The 17,242-nt window shown below is 42.9% G+C and overlaps 1 protein-coding gene across 1 annotated transcript in view; it reads right to left on the bottom strand.

Annotated features, from left to right (window-relative positions):
- nup214 (nucleoporin 214) overlaps positions 1-17,242 on the bottom strand; it is a 72,304-nt gene that overhangs the window by 38,070 nt on the left and 16,992 nt on the right. Inside the window, exons 13-24 of the mRNA XM_038970306.1 lie at positions 14,364-14,503; positions 12,593-12,681; positions 12,379-12,462; positions 7,267-7,416; positions 6,849-7,007; positions 6,569-6,672; positions 6,273-6,473; positions 5,984-6,069; positions 5,807-5,890; positions 5,413-5,700; positions 5,014-5,181; positions 4,248-4,356 (exon numbers count right to left, since the gene is read on the bottom strand). Of these exons, the coding sequence (XP_038826234.1) occupies positions 4,248-4,356; positions 5,014-5,181; positions 5,413-5,700; positions 5,807-5,890; positions 5,984-6,069; positions 6,273-6,473; positions 6,569-6,672; positions 6,849-7,007; positions 7,267-7,416; positions 12,379-12,462; positions 12,593-12,681; positions 14,364-14,503 (1,662 nt within the window). The remainder of the gene's footprint in view (positions 1-4,247; positions 4,357-5,013; positions 5,182-5,412; positions 5,701-5,806; positions 5,891-5,983; positions 6,070-6,272; positions 6,474-6,568; positions 6,673-6,848; positions 7,008-7,266; positions 7,417-12,378; positions 12,463-12,592; positions 12,682-14,363; positions 14,504-17,242) is intronic.

The following is a 17,242-nucleotide window of genomic DNA, read 5'->3' as shown; positions in this document are numbered from 1 at the left end:
AGGGGGAGATGGGGGGGGGGGGGGGGGGGGAGCAGAGGGTTAGAGAACAAGCGAGGGTGAGATAGGGAGGCAAAGACATTGGAAGAGGGCAGAGAAGGAAAGAGAGCATGGCAGACAGTGACCGATTGGGAGAGAGGCATGGGAGAACTAAAGATGAAGAGGGAGGGAGATAGAGGACAGAGAGGGAGCTGTTTGTGAGAGAGGTGATAAAAGAGAGGGAGATTGGGGCAGTGAGTGCCATGGGGGATGGCGAGAGAGATGCACTCAGATTGCTAGCCTCTGCCGGCAGTGAATCAGATGCGATGGAGGCAGTGACCTGATAAAGCCGTCTAGCTGGAGTCTGTTTCTCTCGGCTCAGGCCCACATACACAAACCAGGGCTGATTGCTCTCGTCTCATGTGATGGACTCACCTCCAATAAGCTATGACTCCACATCAGAGAACTGCTGTACTAGGGACATCAACCTGACTAGGGACATAGTGGATCTTCTCTCTGGTAAAGTGACTGTGTGTTTGGTAAAGTGACTGTGTGTTTCCTATGAGGTAGGTAGTGGTGATGAGTATGTAGGTGTATAGATGCATAATATTTGGGTTAAGTGTGTGTTTAGTGGTTCTTTCAATGTGGGTGTCTGTCTGGTGGTTCTTGTTGTGTGTGTGTGTGTGGCTAGTTCTGGATGAGGGGGCACAGAGCAGGTGGCAGAGCTGGGGATGATTACTCCGCTCATCAGCAACTCTACTCACGGCCGTCTCAGTGCTGCATCAGTATGAGCACTGCATCACCACAGGGCCTTGGGCAGCCCGCATTGATCAATACGCACAGACACAGACACACACACACACACACACACACACACACACACACACACACACACAAAAGGAATGTGTGTGTTGAAGAAATGGCCTAAGCACTAAACAAAAGAAGAAACAGGCACACTGAACAGACCTGACAGATAAGAGGTGATCAAAAAGCTAATGGGAAGCGCTACAGATCCTAGATCTTCCACTACAGATGTAAGCCGCTAAGGCCAGTGAGTTAGCAGACAGAGGAGGATGTGTAGTGTAAAGTAACGGCTGAACCTGTGACAGGTTTAATCAAAAGTTGATGAGTTTGAACTGTGAGGTACCAATGCTGTCATCTTGAGCCCCTACTTACTCAAGCATGCCCAAGTCAGGCCAAGAATGGCCACTGAAATCACATTGACAACAGGGCCCCCCCCAGGGAGAAAGAGGTAGTGCAGGCTCTCCCCATCAGCCAGTACTGTGCAGGAACCGGAGTAGCCTACATAACAGTAGTAGTAGTCAACAAACAGTGAAGCAAGCTATACATTTTAGAACTACTCAAACACAACAGAGCTCCACACACTGCAGGAATTGGAAAGGTGTAAGCAAAATGGTTTTCAAGTGGTTTTATTGGAACCCCCCATTTTGCTTATACCCATCTTTTTCTTTCAGATCTGCAAAGGCGGGGCTAGGAGTTGTTTAGGAACAGGGCCAAGTTCTCTTTGCTACAACATTTCCATAGTTACAAACATGTCCGTTTGGTGAGCGGCGTCTGTGTGTTGACCACTCCCCCTGTGCAGTGTGGACCTATCGCCTTGGGTCAGCAACACACACTGTCAATTATTCAGTGTCTCTCCATCAAAGTTGCAGGCCTTACCCATGCATTAACTCAGAGAGATGGGAGAGAGCTCTGCTGTTGTCTGCTGTTTCCTAGGTACTAGAGGTCAAGCACAAACACACGTACGTACACTCGCACACACACACACACGCACACGCACTGTAACCTGGCACCAACAGACATTTAGAAGCACTGCCATGTATCAGCCTAGGTTTACAACTTGGCCGGCTTTATCACTGCCAGGCAGGCTAGGCCAGGCACCAGTGACCACCCACTCCAGTGCAATGTTCCTGCTGCTAACACACTATAACTATCACACAGCCACTGAAGCCTAGAGATGTAAAGACCACCCACGGATAAAATGAAATGAATTAATTGAAGTAAATCTTAATAGGAAGGATGCTACAGCTGGCTATATGCTTTGAGGTGTTCTGCTCTGTTTAAGTCATGTTGTGTGTGTGTGTGTGTGTGTGTGTGTGTGTGTGTGTGTGTGTGTGTGTGTGTGTGTAAAAGGGCATTAGATGACAGATGTGACACGAAAGAGAGAGACAGGGAAAGAATGGGAGAGCGGAGGACAGAAAAGACAGAGGAGTGAGAGAGAGAAGTTGTGTGAGAGAAAACCCTATACTGCTGCGGCTGTGTTTTCCCCCATACACCAAATCCCATTCTCCGCCCGGATGTTGGCAGTTGGCATCTGGCTGGCAGCAGCGTCTCTGATAATCTATACTGTCCCCCCAGTTCCACACCATGGCTGGGGCAGGACAACACTACTGCAGTGAAGACAGGACAGGCTGGGGATATGGGATTAGTAAATGGCTGTTCCTGCATATAACTCGTCTGAGAAGTAATCAGACCGGTTGCTATGGGTGACTATTAGCTATGGGTGATTTAATGTGATGCCATGGGGAAAAATAAGGTACCAGGGTGAGACTAAGAGAGAAAGAGGATCTCCCTAGATAAGGATGATGGGTAAAGTGCATTTCACACTCAAATGTAAGAATAACAACTATTCAAAACTCTATTAAGCAAGGAAGGTCCTCTGAATAAACTGACATTTGATGCAGTCAAACAATTTAATTCCCAAATACCAGATATTATCTACAAAGAGCAGAACGTGTGCATTTATCTCTTATCTGCACTTAAGCATAAAATGAACTTTCCTTTCCCCCCCAAGAACATTTATTATAAAAACAGAAACTGCTGACGGTACCAATTAAAGGGCCCCTCTCCCTCCAGTCTGACTGTGACATTGGGGACGATGACATTCTCCCCCTGTCACTTCATGGGAACAGGAATACAGGGCTGTACCTGCTGCCAACATCTGTCCATCCTGGCGCCCCTTAGTCACTCTGGAATTGACATGACATGCACAGCTGTCATCAACAGCCCTTTTATCACCAATGGCAGTGACTATTTAGTGCTACATAGTTAAATAGTTAACTAAATAGCTACCTGGACTATCTGCATCGACTGTTTTTCCACTAACTCTTGACTCATCACATACGCTGCTGTTTCTGTTTATTATCTATCCTGTTGCCTAGTCACTTTATTCCTACCTACAGTAGGTACATATCTACTTCAATTACCTCGTACCCCTGCACATCCACTCAGTACTGGTACCTCGTGTATATAACCAAGTTATCGTTACTCATTGTGTATTTTTCCCCTTGTGTTATATCATTTGTAAAATAATTCTCTCTGCATCGTTGGGAACCACTCACACTGTACACTGACGTACAGTATGCAGCCCCACACACACAACCACACAAATAGCATAGGCTAGTGCTGAAGTGGGCCCTCGTCCCTCAGGACGTAAACTCACCCACACACACACTTTATAACATAGTCCATTGCCCATGTGTGTGCCCATCCCCCACACACATGGACCCTTCATGCCGCACCAGTCTAGTCCTGTCACTGTCTGTACAGCACACCCGCTCACACTGTTCTTTCTATTGCGCTTATTTGTGTGTGTAGCTGTCTCTTTCTGCATCAGCGAGTCATTGTAAATGTGCCTCGCCAAGCTAAAATAGCGATAACCCCTCTCTCCCTCCATCCACCATAGAGTAATGTGGCACTCAGCGGAACCTCATTTTAAAGCTTTCCCTATCAGAAGACCCTGCATGGTTCAAACTCAAATACAGTATATACTGTACACCTTACGCTTATTAGACTACAGAGACTTTGTATTTCCGTGACTTTTTTTATTTTAATTTTTAAAAAGAGACAGTCATTGTGGCAGACCCTGAGGGGCTCAATGAGGGTCACAGCACTGTCAGCAGACCCTAACACTGCAGCACACACAAGTTTTTAAATTAGACAAACAAAAACAAACAAGAAAGCTGCTGTGTACAGTAGTTATGTGGACGGTAGGTTATTTTTACAGTAATGGTTAGATTGGAATCAGCCAACTATTGTAACGATATTAGATAGGACCCACTCAGCTCGTTCCTAATGAAATGTATTCACTGTCTACACATTTCTTATCTACATAATAGTTTGTTTAATTTAATGTCCTTTCTACTTTTTGGGAATTGTAATCAGAAAAGGTGCCAAGCATTCTTGAGCGTAGGCCCAAGGTGACGCCCTGATGAAGAGGGATAGTAATATTGATGATGATGAAGGATTACCTGATCACAGTGGAGACAGGCAGTGGCGATCCTCTGTCATTGAGCTCCTGTACGTTGACCACCTGGGGAACAGTCTTCAGGGTGGACTCTGTCAGAGAGCCACTTACTGCTGGTTGACCACAAAGAAACGTCAATGACAATTTGTCATTACAACTGACATTTGGACAACCAGACGCACATATTTTGTCACCTTTTCATTCAATCAATTCGAATCATACCGGTCATGTTATTTTGGGCTACCAACAGACTGATGTACACTATATTCAGACGAGTAGTCTCAATTGATGAAAACTTTAAAAGTACTGTTTAATCCATAAATTATGACATTAATTTATTTAAACTATTGTCAACCATTATTCTGCATAGTAAAGTCAAGAGGCTGTCAGTTCACCTCTGATCCTGAGGTCTTTGTCTCCCCCTGGTGTCTGAGTATGAACATAGCATTGAGTTTTACTGTTCAAAGTGAACCGACAGTGAGCAGAATAGAAGCTCTACCGGTCTCTTAATCGGAGTGTCTTCAAACTGTTTTAAATGTAGTGAGATTAACAATAAAAGTTTCTTCCTAGCTTGTTCTTTTTTTAAACTAGAAAGTTATACTGTTAAGGTAACATAGCCTAACATGGTCACACAACACAGAAACAGAGCAGAAAGAAAAAAAAAGTCAATAGATTTCATACTATGTCTCAAGGCAACGTTGTATGTTGTTACAGTGACGGAAAAACGGTCACAAATGCAATGTACTTCCCATTAACTGCAACCCGCCTACCTGGTTTCTGATTGGCCATTTGTCTGAGGAAAGCGGCTTTAGCAGCAGCCTGTTGGGCAGGAAGGGGGACGGGCGTGGCCTTCTCAGTAGGCGGGGCTCCGTGCTTCACCGTCTTAGTGGCTAGTGCCGTGCTGTCGGCACCTCCCATGTTGATCTTATTGGTTGGAACTAGAGAATAAGTTGATGACTTACTGTACTACAGAATAGCTCTCTTAAAACCACATAGTACAGCACTTTGACATAAGGTTGTCTGTCCTCTCTGTGTCCTAAAGGTTGATACTAGAGGGTAAAACATACAATATAAATGACATACTACTACACAACAGCAAAGTTGTATTACCTGTTGTTCTCCGACCAACCTGGTTAAATAAAAGTCAAATAAGCTCAATAGTTTCCTACCTGGGCTCATGATGGGGCTGAGGCCCAGGCCTTGGCGCACCTTGCTGAAGGGAGTGGACTGGATGGCCCCAAACCCCGGGGCTATGGAGGGGGTGCGTACCACCGTGGGGTGGCGGGGCATAGAGAGGGGGAGCATGGGGAGGGGGGCAGGCTCAGGCTCTGGTTCTTCCTCCGCAAAATAATGGGAGTAGTCTGGGTCCAGGGCCTGAGACAGGGAGGAGGTGGAGCTCACATCGTCCAGGTCCGCGTAGTATTTGGGAGAGAGGAAGGCCGAGCGGGACAGGTTGGCTGGGGGAAAGATAGAGGACAATCAGGAGGGGTAAACAACACACGTTACTTATACTTCACTGCTCAGCACTGGTCACTGTGTTCTGTGTGTTGGTGTTGGGAATACCTGGAGCGGTGGAGCGGACTGGTGGTGTCTGCCTCTTGGAGAGAAAGTTACGCAGCTGAGACTGCTTCATCGGAGACATTTTGGCTGCAGAAGTTGAAGGAGTCAAATTACATTTACATCACTCAAGCACAATAGTTAACACAGTGAGACACGTGTTGGAAAATGTAAGTATTTTGCCTGGCGATTTCGAGGTGGTCTTGGGAATGGTCTCCAGACTGGCTTTCAGGAGTGCATCCCTCAAACTCTCCAGCTCGTTGTCCAAACTAGTAAACACAGAGGTAATTCATAAGTGACCATTGATTTTTAAACCACTATGCATTAAAAAAAAAACACTACTTTGCAACACACATAGCCCAGTGAAAAATTTGACATAAAAAATAAATAAAAATACTTACTGCCTCTGAACAGATCCTCATGCTACAATAAATCTTCCCACTGTATTTCAGGTATACACCCTTGTACATACCCCTGTTCAGTGGGGGTGGTAGCAGCAGGCTGCCAGGGCTGGCTGGGGGCAGGAGTGCTCCAGGCTGCAGTCTTGTTGTAGAGCCGCAGGGCGTGGAGGTCTTTGACCAGTGTGTCCAGCCTCTGCTTCTGCTGGTTGATGATGTCCAGGTTGTTGGCCAAGGCTGTGAATAGAGCCTCCCTCTCTGGGACAATCATGTGTCTGGGAGAGACAGAGGAGTACCACAGAGGAAACTGGTTAGAAAGGAAACATACAATGACAATTGACATAGGAAGTGAAAGAGAATTCTCACTCACTTCTGTTTCTTCTTCTTCTCCAGATGTTTCTCCCACTCCAGGTCCAACACGTCGTTAACATCCTCCACAGCAAACTTTACATACTGGTACAGCCTGCGAATCTCCTGGTCGTGGGGAGAAAACCCCAAAATAAATGACCGTCCTACAAAAAGTCTTCTACACGGTGAATTATTTTCAATAGTGTTCTGCTTTTGCCATTTCTACCACATCCACCCTGAGGAATGATAGATGTTCGATATACACATCTAACCATCCATTCCTTATCTATCCAGAGGCTTACCTTGAGTTGGTCTTCACTGCGTGGGTCCAGTGGTTTCTTGTACAGCAGCTGCAGGTAGCCCCGGTGTCTGTTGAGCTCACTCTGGGCCTTTGCGTCCTCCGCCCCGGCAAAGCCCTCCAGCATGGTGGTCTTCAGAGTGCTGATGTCCCCGTGGAGAGACTGGGGAGAACAAGCACACATACACATGGTAAGAGCCTATGAGGTCTAGGTGGTTGTACTTAAGTTGAAATGGCTAATTTTGTTGTCATAGACCTGGCAACACCAGGGGGTGTGAGTTCATGGGCCACGTGAATGCAACTGATTACTTTGTTACAACTGGGTACAATGGCAACTACACATAGCTTCATATTCTGACTCATGCAGGCCTTATCTCTGAAATAATCACATCTAATCAAATGAAATTAAATCCGTACTGTACCTCAGTGGTGTCTTTGATCTCCAGGGTGAAGACGTGGAGGTCCTCAGACTCCTTCCTCAGCTCCTTCATCTCCTCTGTGGTGCCCACTCTGAAGTCTGCCTTGTGGCTGCGTGCCTTCAGGTCATCCAACTCCTTCTGGAAGTGGGCGATCTGAGAGGAACACAACCAGCATGAAGCTACCATGGTTCATCCATATGGGTCTTTCTATAAACTCGTGTACATGTGAGGATTTCCTACACTGGACAACTTCTTACAGCTGTTGATAATCTGCCATTTTATTTTTTATGTCATTACATTAAGATATAAGGGGGGAGCCAGCTACATTCAATGAAAGGTACGTGTTGATTTAAAACCTGTTTAACCCTTTCTCATGGTTGGTGTCTTGACGGATGTGTCTAAAATCATGTGACATAAAACATTACTCTTCAGTCCTTGCAATTATGGCAGTGTAAGTTGTCGTTTATCATTATATTAAGCATTACTCAGTTAAATTAGACATCGAATGAGTGTCTTCTAAACGAGTCACCTTACCTTCATACTTAAAACCTAAATCAATACTGTCATGAACGTGGTTCTTCAATAGTTATGCACAATATTTGCTGGACGCGCATTTGATGTTGAGCTATTTTCACACACATCTTATCCAGGAAGATATTTTCTTATTGATAGTCAAGTGACAAATAGCTGTTGTGATAGCGCATGCAATGCAACAGCCCAAGTGCTGGAAAAAAGGTGTTAATGAGGAATGTCCAGAATATTTTGCAGTCTCATTCTTTACACTGGTGAGGACAGTTGTGCCTGGATCCAAGTTGGATCTAATATCCCTAGTGAACTGATCTTGAACATCTGTTGTTGTCTGCTTTATTTACAGTCGGGTCTCAGACTTAACATCAAGGTAACGAGTTCATGTTTTCATGCGTTCTTGTGCCTTGGATTGGACGCCGAGTCTACTGTGCGCAATTGTGTAGAATAGACTATTGCACAACACAACGCTTAATTATTCTGGATATAATTACATTGCCTAGTGGGCTTCTTAACAAAATGATGGTAATGAAATAACATGATAAATACATTTTGGTTTCCATGTTACACCTGTCATTTTAGAAACAATACAAGGGGCTTGAAGTAGCCTACCTGAACTTGGAGCTCAGAAATTCAAGTACTGGAAACGGCCAAACTTGAAAATCAGAGATTTCCTCAGATAGGTGTTTGAAAAGTCCTTGTAATTACTGTAACCAATTTATAAGTTCTCCTGCTCCCTTATAATTATCCTTGCTTTCATTTTTGATCCGTTTTTGTGAGAGATGTGACCACTTTCATTTGTTTCCCGCCGCTTCATATGAAGGGTGTTGTGCTACTCTGTTGCAGTAAAACCACAAGTGGTTATCATGAGAACCACAACATCTAATGTTGGATTCAACTTGGCTTTCCATACAAATCCTTCCATGAAAAAAGGAACCTGGTTTTTGGTCACTTTCTCATTATAAAGATTTATGCTACAGCAAGTCATGGCTTTATTATGTGTGCCTGCGTTGGCCACATAGGCTACAGAAAAATCGTCATGCATCCAATTTACACTGATCAACAATATAAAACTCAACAAGTATAGTGTTGCTCCCATGTTTCATTAGATTAAATAAAATATCCCAGAAATCTTCCATACGCACAAAAGGTCTCTCTCAAATTTTGAATACAATATTGTTTACATTCCTGTTAGTGAGCATTTCTCCATTGCCAAGATAATCCATCCACCTGACAGGTGTGGCATATCAAGAAGCTGATTAAACAGCATGATCCTTACACAGGTACACTTTGTGCTGGGGACAATAAAAAGGCCACTCTGAAAATGTGCAGTTTTGTCACAACACAACGTCTTAAGTTGAGGGAGCGTGCAATTGGCATGCTGACTGCAGGAATGTCCACCAGTGCTGTCGCCAGATAATTTAATTTTCACTTCTCTATCATAAATCGCCTCCAACGTCATTTTAGGCAATTTGGCAGTACGTTCAACTGGCCTCACAACCTCAGACCACGTGTAACAACGCCAGACTAGGACCTCCACATTCGGCTTCTTCACCTGCGGGATTGTCTGAGACCAGCCACCCAGACAACTGATGATACTGTGGGTTTGCATAACCAATAATTTTTGCACAAACTGTCAGAAACAGTGTAAGGGAAGCTCATCTCCGTCCTCACCAAGGTCTTGACCTGACTGCAGTTCAGCGTCGTAACCGACTTCAATGGGCAAATACTCACCTTTGATGACCACTGGCACACCGAAGAAGTGAGCTCTTCACGGATGAATCCCGGTTTCATGTGTACTGGGCAGATGGCGTCGTGTGGGCGAGCGGTTTGCTGATGTCAACATTGTGAATAGAGTGCCTCATGGTGGTGGTGGGGTTATGGTATGGGCAGGCATAAGCCACGGACAACGAACACAACTGCATTTTATCCATGGCAATTTGAATGCACAAAGATACTGTGACGAGATCCTGAGGCCCATCGTCGTGCCATTCATCTGCCACCATCACCTCATGTTTCAGCATGATAATGCACAGCCCCATGTCACAAAGATCTGTACACAATTCCTGGATGCTGAAAATGTCCCAGTTCTTTCATGACCTGCATACTCACCAGACATGTCACCCATTGAGCTCGTTTGGGATGCTCTGGATCGCTGTGTATGACATTGTGTTCTAGTTCCTGCCAATATCAAGCAACTTAGTACAGCCATTGAAGAGGAGTTGGACAACATTACACAGGGCACAATCAACTGCCTAATAAAGTATATTTGAAGAAGAGGTGTCGTGCTGCATGAGGCAAATGGTGGTCACACCTGGTATTGACTGGTTTTCTGATCCATACCCATAGGTTACGGTTTCTGTGGCCAACAGATGGATATCTACAGTGCATTTCCTTAAGAGTATTCAGACCCCTTCCCCTTTTCCACATTTTGTTGCATTACAGCCTTATTCTAAAATGGATTAAATAAAACATGTCCTCAATCTACATACAATAGCCCATAATGAGAAAGCTAAAACAGGTTTTTAGAAATGTTTGCACATTTATGAAAAATAATAGAAACACCTTATATAAGTATTCAGACCCTTTGCTATGAGATGTGAAATTGATCTCAGGTGCATCCTGTTTCCATTGATCATCCTTGAGATGTTTCCACAACTTTATTGGAGTCCACTTCTGGTAAATTCAACTGACTGGACATGATTTGTAAAGACACACACGTCTATATAAGGACCCACAGTTGACAGTGCACGTCAGAGCAAAAACCAAGCCATGAGGTCAAAGGACTTGTACGTAGAGCTCCAAGACAGAATTGTACCGAGGTAAAAATCTGGGCAAGGGTACCAAAACCTTTCTGCAGCATTGAAGATCCAAGAACAGTGGCCTCCATCATTCTTATATGGAAGGAGTTTGGAACCACCAAGACTCTCCCTAGAGCTGGCCGCCCAGCCAAACTGAGCAATCAGGGGAGAAGGGTCTTGGTCAGGGAGGTGACCAAGAACCTCTGACAGAGCTCCAGAGTTCCTCTGTGGAGATGGGAGATCTGTCCAGAAGGACAACCATCTCTGAGCACTCCACCATTCAAGCCTTTATGGTAGAGTGGCCAAACGGAAGCCACTCCTCAGTAAAAGGCAAATGACAGCCTGCTTGGAGCTTGCCAAAAGGCACCTAAAGGACTCTCAGACCATAAGAAACAAGATTCTCTGGTCTGATGAAACCAAAATTGAACTCTTTGGCCTGAATGCCAAGCATCACGTCTGGCGGAAACCTGGCACCATCCATACTGTGAAGTATGTTGGTGACAGCATCATGCTCTGTGAAAGTTTTTCAGTGGCAGGGGCTAGGAGACTAGTCAGGATCGAGGGAAAGACAAATGGAGCATAGTACAGAGAGATCCTTGATGAAAACCTGCTCCAGAGTGCTCAGGACCTCAGACAAGAGGTCAGGACAACGACCCTAAACAGCCAAGACAACGCAGTAGTGGCTTCGGGACAAGTCTCTGAATGTCCTTGAGTGGCCCAGCTAGAGCCTGGACTTGAACACGATTGAACATCTCTGGAGAGACCTGAAAATAGCTGTGCAGCGACGCTCCCCATCCAACCTGACAGAGCTTGAGGGGATCTGCAGAAAACAATAAGAGAAACTCCCCAAATACAGGTGTGCTGTAATTGCTGCCAATGGTGCTTCAACAAAGTACTGAGTAAAAGGGTCTGAATACTTATGTAAATGTCATATAAATGTGCTAATATTTCAAAAAAACGTTTTTCTTTATGGGGTATTGTGTGTAGATTGATGAAAGAAAAAAACCTATTAAATACATTTTATAATAAGGCTGTAATGTAACAAATGTGGAAAAAGTCAATGGTCTGAATACTTTCCAAATGCACTGTATATTCCCAGTCCATAGATTGAAATAAATAAATTAGGCCTATTGACTGATTTCCTTATATGAACTGTAACTCAGTAAAATCTTAGAAATTGTTGCATGTTGCGTTTACATATTTTCTTTCAGTGTATTTAGTGAAGTCGACATTATTTTCACAGATCTCGTAATGTAATAATAATTTGAATATCAACGCATTGGTAAGGCCTACCCTTTGCATACCTTTTGGGGGGGGGGGGGGGGGGGGGCGTTCTATATTAGGCCATACGTACAATTATATAAATTATACAATTGTATAACATTGAGGTCCTTGAAAATATTAATTAAGAGCTTGAAAAAAAAAAAACTAATCGCTAAAAGTCTGTATGAACCCTGCTTAAAGGATGTATAGTCCTAGGCCCATGTTGTAAAAGTGGAATTATGGGCCAATTTGCAAACATATTCCCCCAAGTACACAAGTGGAACTGCCTAAAAAAAAAAGTTTTGTTGTCGTTTCAAAGCATTTTGAAATGTTTATACCAACGTCACACATTAGACCCATTATTTATAGCAAGACCCATATAGTGTAAATTGGTTGGAGCATGGTGCTGGGTTCGATTCCTTTGTGGGTTAACTCCACTGAATGTGTGTGGTTATGATAATAAATAGGATTCATAGTTATTAAGTAGCAGTAGTTTGAGAGAAATACTACTGGATGAATCTGTTACCTCCTCCAGTATTCCAGCCATGACTGGGTCTGAGTCCTTCCTCTGCTGCAGCTGCCTTTCAAGGGCATTCACACTCAGCGCTGCCTAGAGGACGGCAAACAGACAGATGACTCTAGACACTGCATTTGTCTCTACTATTATGACCTGAACTACAAGAAATTGATTGTTGGTCTAATATCTTATTTATTTGAAAAGGCAGATTATGTTTTAGTACCTGTGGAGTGGGTGCACTTGTCTGGGTGGCTGGGGAAGATTTCTGTACAACCGTGGGGGGTGTACTGGTTTTGACTGGGCGGACTGTGCCTGAAACAGAAAGACAGAATGGATATCAACAATATCACAAACCAAAACAATAAAGATGCTAATGTTGAAAAAATAAGTACAGTGCCTTCAGAAATGATTCATACCCCTTGACTTTTCACCACATGCTGTTATGTTACAGCCTGAATTCAAAATAGATTAAAATAGATTTATTTAATCTCACCCACCACACACACACAATACCCCATAATGTCAAAGTGAAAACATGTCACATTTTTGGGGTGCAAATGTACAGTTGAAGTCGGAAGTTTACATACACCTTAGCCAAATACATTTAAACTCAGGTTTTCACAATTCCTGACATTTAATGTATGTAAATATTCCCTGTCTTAGGTCAGTTAGGATCACCACTTTATTTTAAGATTGTGAAATATCAGAATAATAGTAGAGAGAATGATTTATTTCAGCTTTTATTTCTTTCATCACATTCCCAGTGGGTCAGAAGTTTACATACACTCAATAGGTATTTTGTAGCATTGCCTTCAAATTGTTTAACTTGGGTCAAACGTTTCGGGTAGCCTTCCACAAGCTTCCCACAATAAGTTGGGTGAATGTTGGTCCATTCCTCCTGACAGAGCTGGTGAAACTGAGTCAGGTTTGTAGGCCTTGCTCGCACACGCTTTTTCAGTTCTGCCCACAAATTTGATGGGATTGAGGTCAGGGCTTTATGATGGCCACTCCAATACCTTGACTTTAGTAGCCTTAAGCCATTTTGCCACAACTTTGGAAGTATGCTTGGGGTCATTGTCCATTTGGAAGACCCATTTGCGACCAACCTTTAACTTCCTGACTGATGTCTTGACATTTTGCTTCAATATATCCACATAATTTCTCTTCCTCATGATGCCATCTATTTTGTGAAGTGCACCAGTCCCTCCTGCAGCAAAGCACCCCCACAGCATGATGCTGTCACCCCCCGTGCTTCATGGCTGAGAGGGTGTTCTTCGGCTTGCAAGCATCCCCCTTTTTCCTCCAAACATAACGATGGTCATTATGGCCAAACAGTTCTATTTTTGTTTCATCAGAACAGAGGACATTTCTCCAAAAAGTACGATCTTTGTCCCCATGTGCAGTTGCAAACTGTAGAGTCAGGCTTTTTTATGGCGATTTTGGAGCAGTGGCTTCTTCCTTGCTGAGCGGCCTTTCGTTATGTCGATATAGGACTCGTTTTACTGTGGATATACAGTGGGGAGAACAAGTATTTGAAACACTGCAGATTTTGAAGATTTTCCTACTTACAAAGCATGTAGAGGTCTGTAATTTTTATCATAGGTACACTTCAACTGTGAGAGACAGAATCTAAAACAAAAATCCAGAAAATCACATTGTATGATTTTTAAGTAATTAATTTGCATTTTATTGCATGACATAAGTATTTGATCACCTACCAACCAGTAATACTCATACAAACTATTGACTCAGGGGTGTGAATACATATGTAAATTACATTTTCAATAAATTTGCTAACATTTCTAAAAACATGTTTTCACTTTGTCATTATGGGGTATTGTGTGTATATGGGTGAAAACATGTTTATATTTAATCAATTTTAAATTCAGGCTGTAACAAAATATGGAATAAGTCAAGGGGTATGAATACTTTCTGAAGGCACTGTACAGCTGTATGAATTATGCTGTATAAACAAAGCTTATTATTCTCCTTACCTGGCATGGCTGCAGACTTGGTGACTATGGGCAGAGGAGCGGAATGGCTGCTGGGCTCAGAGAAGGCAGCTTTGGGTGTGGAGTTGAAGGAGAAGGGCTGGGAGGCTGGAGCTGCAGCAGGGGTCTCTACTGCCAGGAATCTGAGAGACAGAAACATAAGCATATCTAGCTAAGCCAGCCAACAAATATCTAAGTCAGGGATGGGCAACTTTGATGGGGTAGGGGCCATAAAACACAGAACTCATCATGAGGGGCCGGTAGTGGCTCGTGGGTCTGCGTACCCACATCCAGACGCTGCACTTGATGAATTTATGAAATTGCTTCTTCCAATTATTGATAAACATGCACCTGTTAAGAAACTGACTGTTAGAACGGTTAAAGCTCCATGGGTTGATCAGGAATTTAAAAACTATGGTTGAAAGAGATGGGGCAAAAGGAGCGGATAATAAGTCTGGCTGCACATCTGACTGGGTGACTTACTGCAAATTGAGAAAAGATGTGACTAAACTCAACAAAAAGAAGAAGAAACTGTATTATGAAGCCAAGATCAATGATATAAAGAATAATAAAAAAACTTCAGTACTTTAAATGAAATGGGCAGAAAGACAAATTTAACTCCATCTTTCATCAAATCAGGCCCATATAAAAAACCATTTGATGTTGCCAATTAATTTAATGATTATTTCATTGGCAAAGTGGGCAAATGAACAGTGAGCCATCGTATTCACGCATAAAAAAACAAGCATTACAAGTTTGAATTTTGTAAAGTTAGTGTGGGAGGTGGAAAAATTATTGTTATCGATCAATAATGACAAACCTCCTGGCGTTGACAACTTAGATGGAAAGCTACTGAGGATGGTAGCTGACTCTATATCCACTCCTATCTGTCAAATCTTTAATCTGAGCCTAGAGGAAAGTCTTCGGCCTCAGGCCTGGAGGGAAGCCAAAGTAATTCCGCTACACAAGAGTGGTAAAGGGGCCTTTACTGGTTCTAACAGCAGACCTATAAGTTTGCTGCCAGCTCTTAGCAAACTCTTGGAAAAAATGGTGTTTGACCAAATACAATGCTATTTCTCTGTAAACAAATGAAGAAGAGATGTTCAGTATGCTTATAAAGAAGGGCACTCAACATGTGCTGCACTGACACAAATGGCAGATGTTTTGTTGAAAGAAATTGATAATAAGATTGTGGGAGCTGTACTGTTAGATTTCAGTGCAGCCTTTGATATTGTTGACCATAACCTGTTGTTGAAAAAAACTTGTGTTTTATGGCTTTTCAACCTCTGCCATATCCTGGATTCAGAGCTATCTACAAAATATAACTCAAAAGGGTTTACTTTAATGGAAACTTCTCTAATGTAAACATGTAAAGTGTGGTGTACTGCAGGGCAGCTCTCCAGGCCCTACTATTTTCTATTTTTACCAATGACCTGCCACTGGCATTAAAACAACATGTGTGTGTCCATGTACGCTGATGTTCAACCATATACACATCAGAAATCACAGCTAATGAAGTAATTGAAACCCTGCAGTCTGTTTTGGAATGGGTGGCCAGTAATGAACTGGTCTTGAACATCTCTAAAACTAAGAGCATTGTATTTGGTACAAATCATTCCCTAAGTTCTAGACCTCAGCTGAATCTGGTAATGAACGGATTGGCTGTTGAACAAGTTGAGACTAAATTACTTGCCATTACCTTAGATTGTAAACTGTCATGGTCAAAACATATAGATTCAATGGTTGTAAAAATGGGGAGAGGTATGTCCGTAATAAAAAGAGATGCTCTGCTTTTTTGACACCATACTCCAAAAAGCAAGTTCTGCAGACTCTAGTTTTGTTTTTTCTTGATTATTGTCCAGTCATGTGGTCAAATGCTGCAAGGAAAGGCGTAGTTAAGCTCCAGCTGGCCCAGAACAGAGCGGCACATGTTGCTCTTCATTGTAATCAGAGGGCTGATATAAATACTATACATGCCAGTCTCTCTTGGCTAAGAGTTGAGGAGAGACTGACTGCATCACTTCTTTTAATAAGAAACATTAAATGTGATGCAAATCCCAAATTGTTTGCATAGTCTACTTACAAACAGCTCTGACACACACACACTTACCCCACCAGACATGCCACCAGGGGTCTTTTCACAGTCCCCAAATCCAGAACAAATTCAAGAAAGCGTACATATTATAGAGAGCAATTATTGCATGGAACTCCATTCCATCTTATACTGCCCAAATAAACAGCAAACCTTGTTTCAAAAACAGATAAAGCAACACCTCACAACGCCTCTCCCCTATTTGACCTAGATAGTTTGTGTGTATGTATTGATATGTAGGCTGTGTAAAGTGCCTTTACACTTTTTTTAATGTAGTTCTGTCCTTGAGCTGTTCTTGTGTATTAATGTTTTGTATTATGTCATGCTTCATGTTTTTAGTGGACCACAGGAAGAGTAGCTGCTCCTTTTGCAACAGCTAATGTGGATCCTAATAAAATACCAAATATAGCCCACCCACCACCTAACGAGCAAAACATTTCTGACACTCATGACATCAAAGAGGGAAAAAAGTATATTTGAAAGATTTTTGCGATGGGGCGGAGAGAAGATTTAGCAATTTGATAACTAATTTCATGCAATTCTACACATTTTGCCATAGGGTGGAGGCAAATGTTTGCAGTTTTTAATATGATAACTGATGATCAATGGGCCCCACCCCAGTCGGTAATTAATCCAGGCTTACTACAAGTTTAGATAGCGGGCCGCTAGACTAACTTAACAATAAAATAAAAAATAAAAAAATGTTTTTTTTTGCTGACATGGGCTAATTAAGTTACTGCTGATGCACAAACAAATTTCAAAACTGCACCTTGTGTATTCTATTACTCGA

Source organism: Salvelinus namaycush, chromosome 31 (assembly GCF_016432855.1).
Source record: "Salvelinus namaycush isolate Seneca chromosome 31, SaNama_1.0, whole genome shotgun sequence".
Classification (NCBI taxonomy): domain Eukaryota; kingdom Metazoa; phylum Chordata; class Actinopteri; order Salmoniformes; family Salmonidae; genus Salvelinus; species Salvelinus namaycush.
Note: the sequence above shows the minus strand (reverse complement) of the source record. Positions and strands in the feature narration are given on the sequence as shown.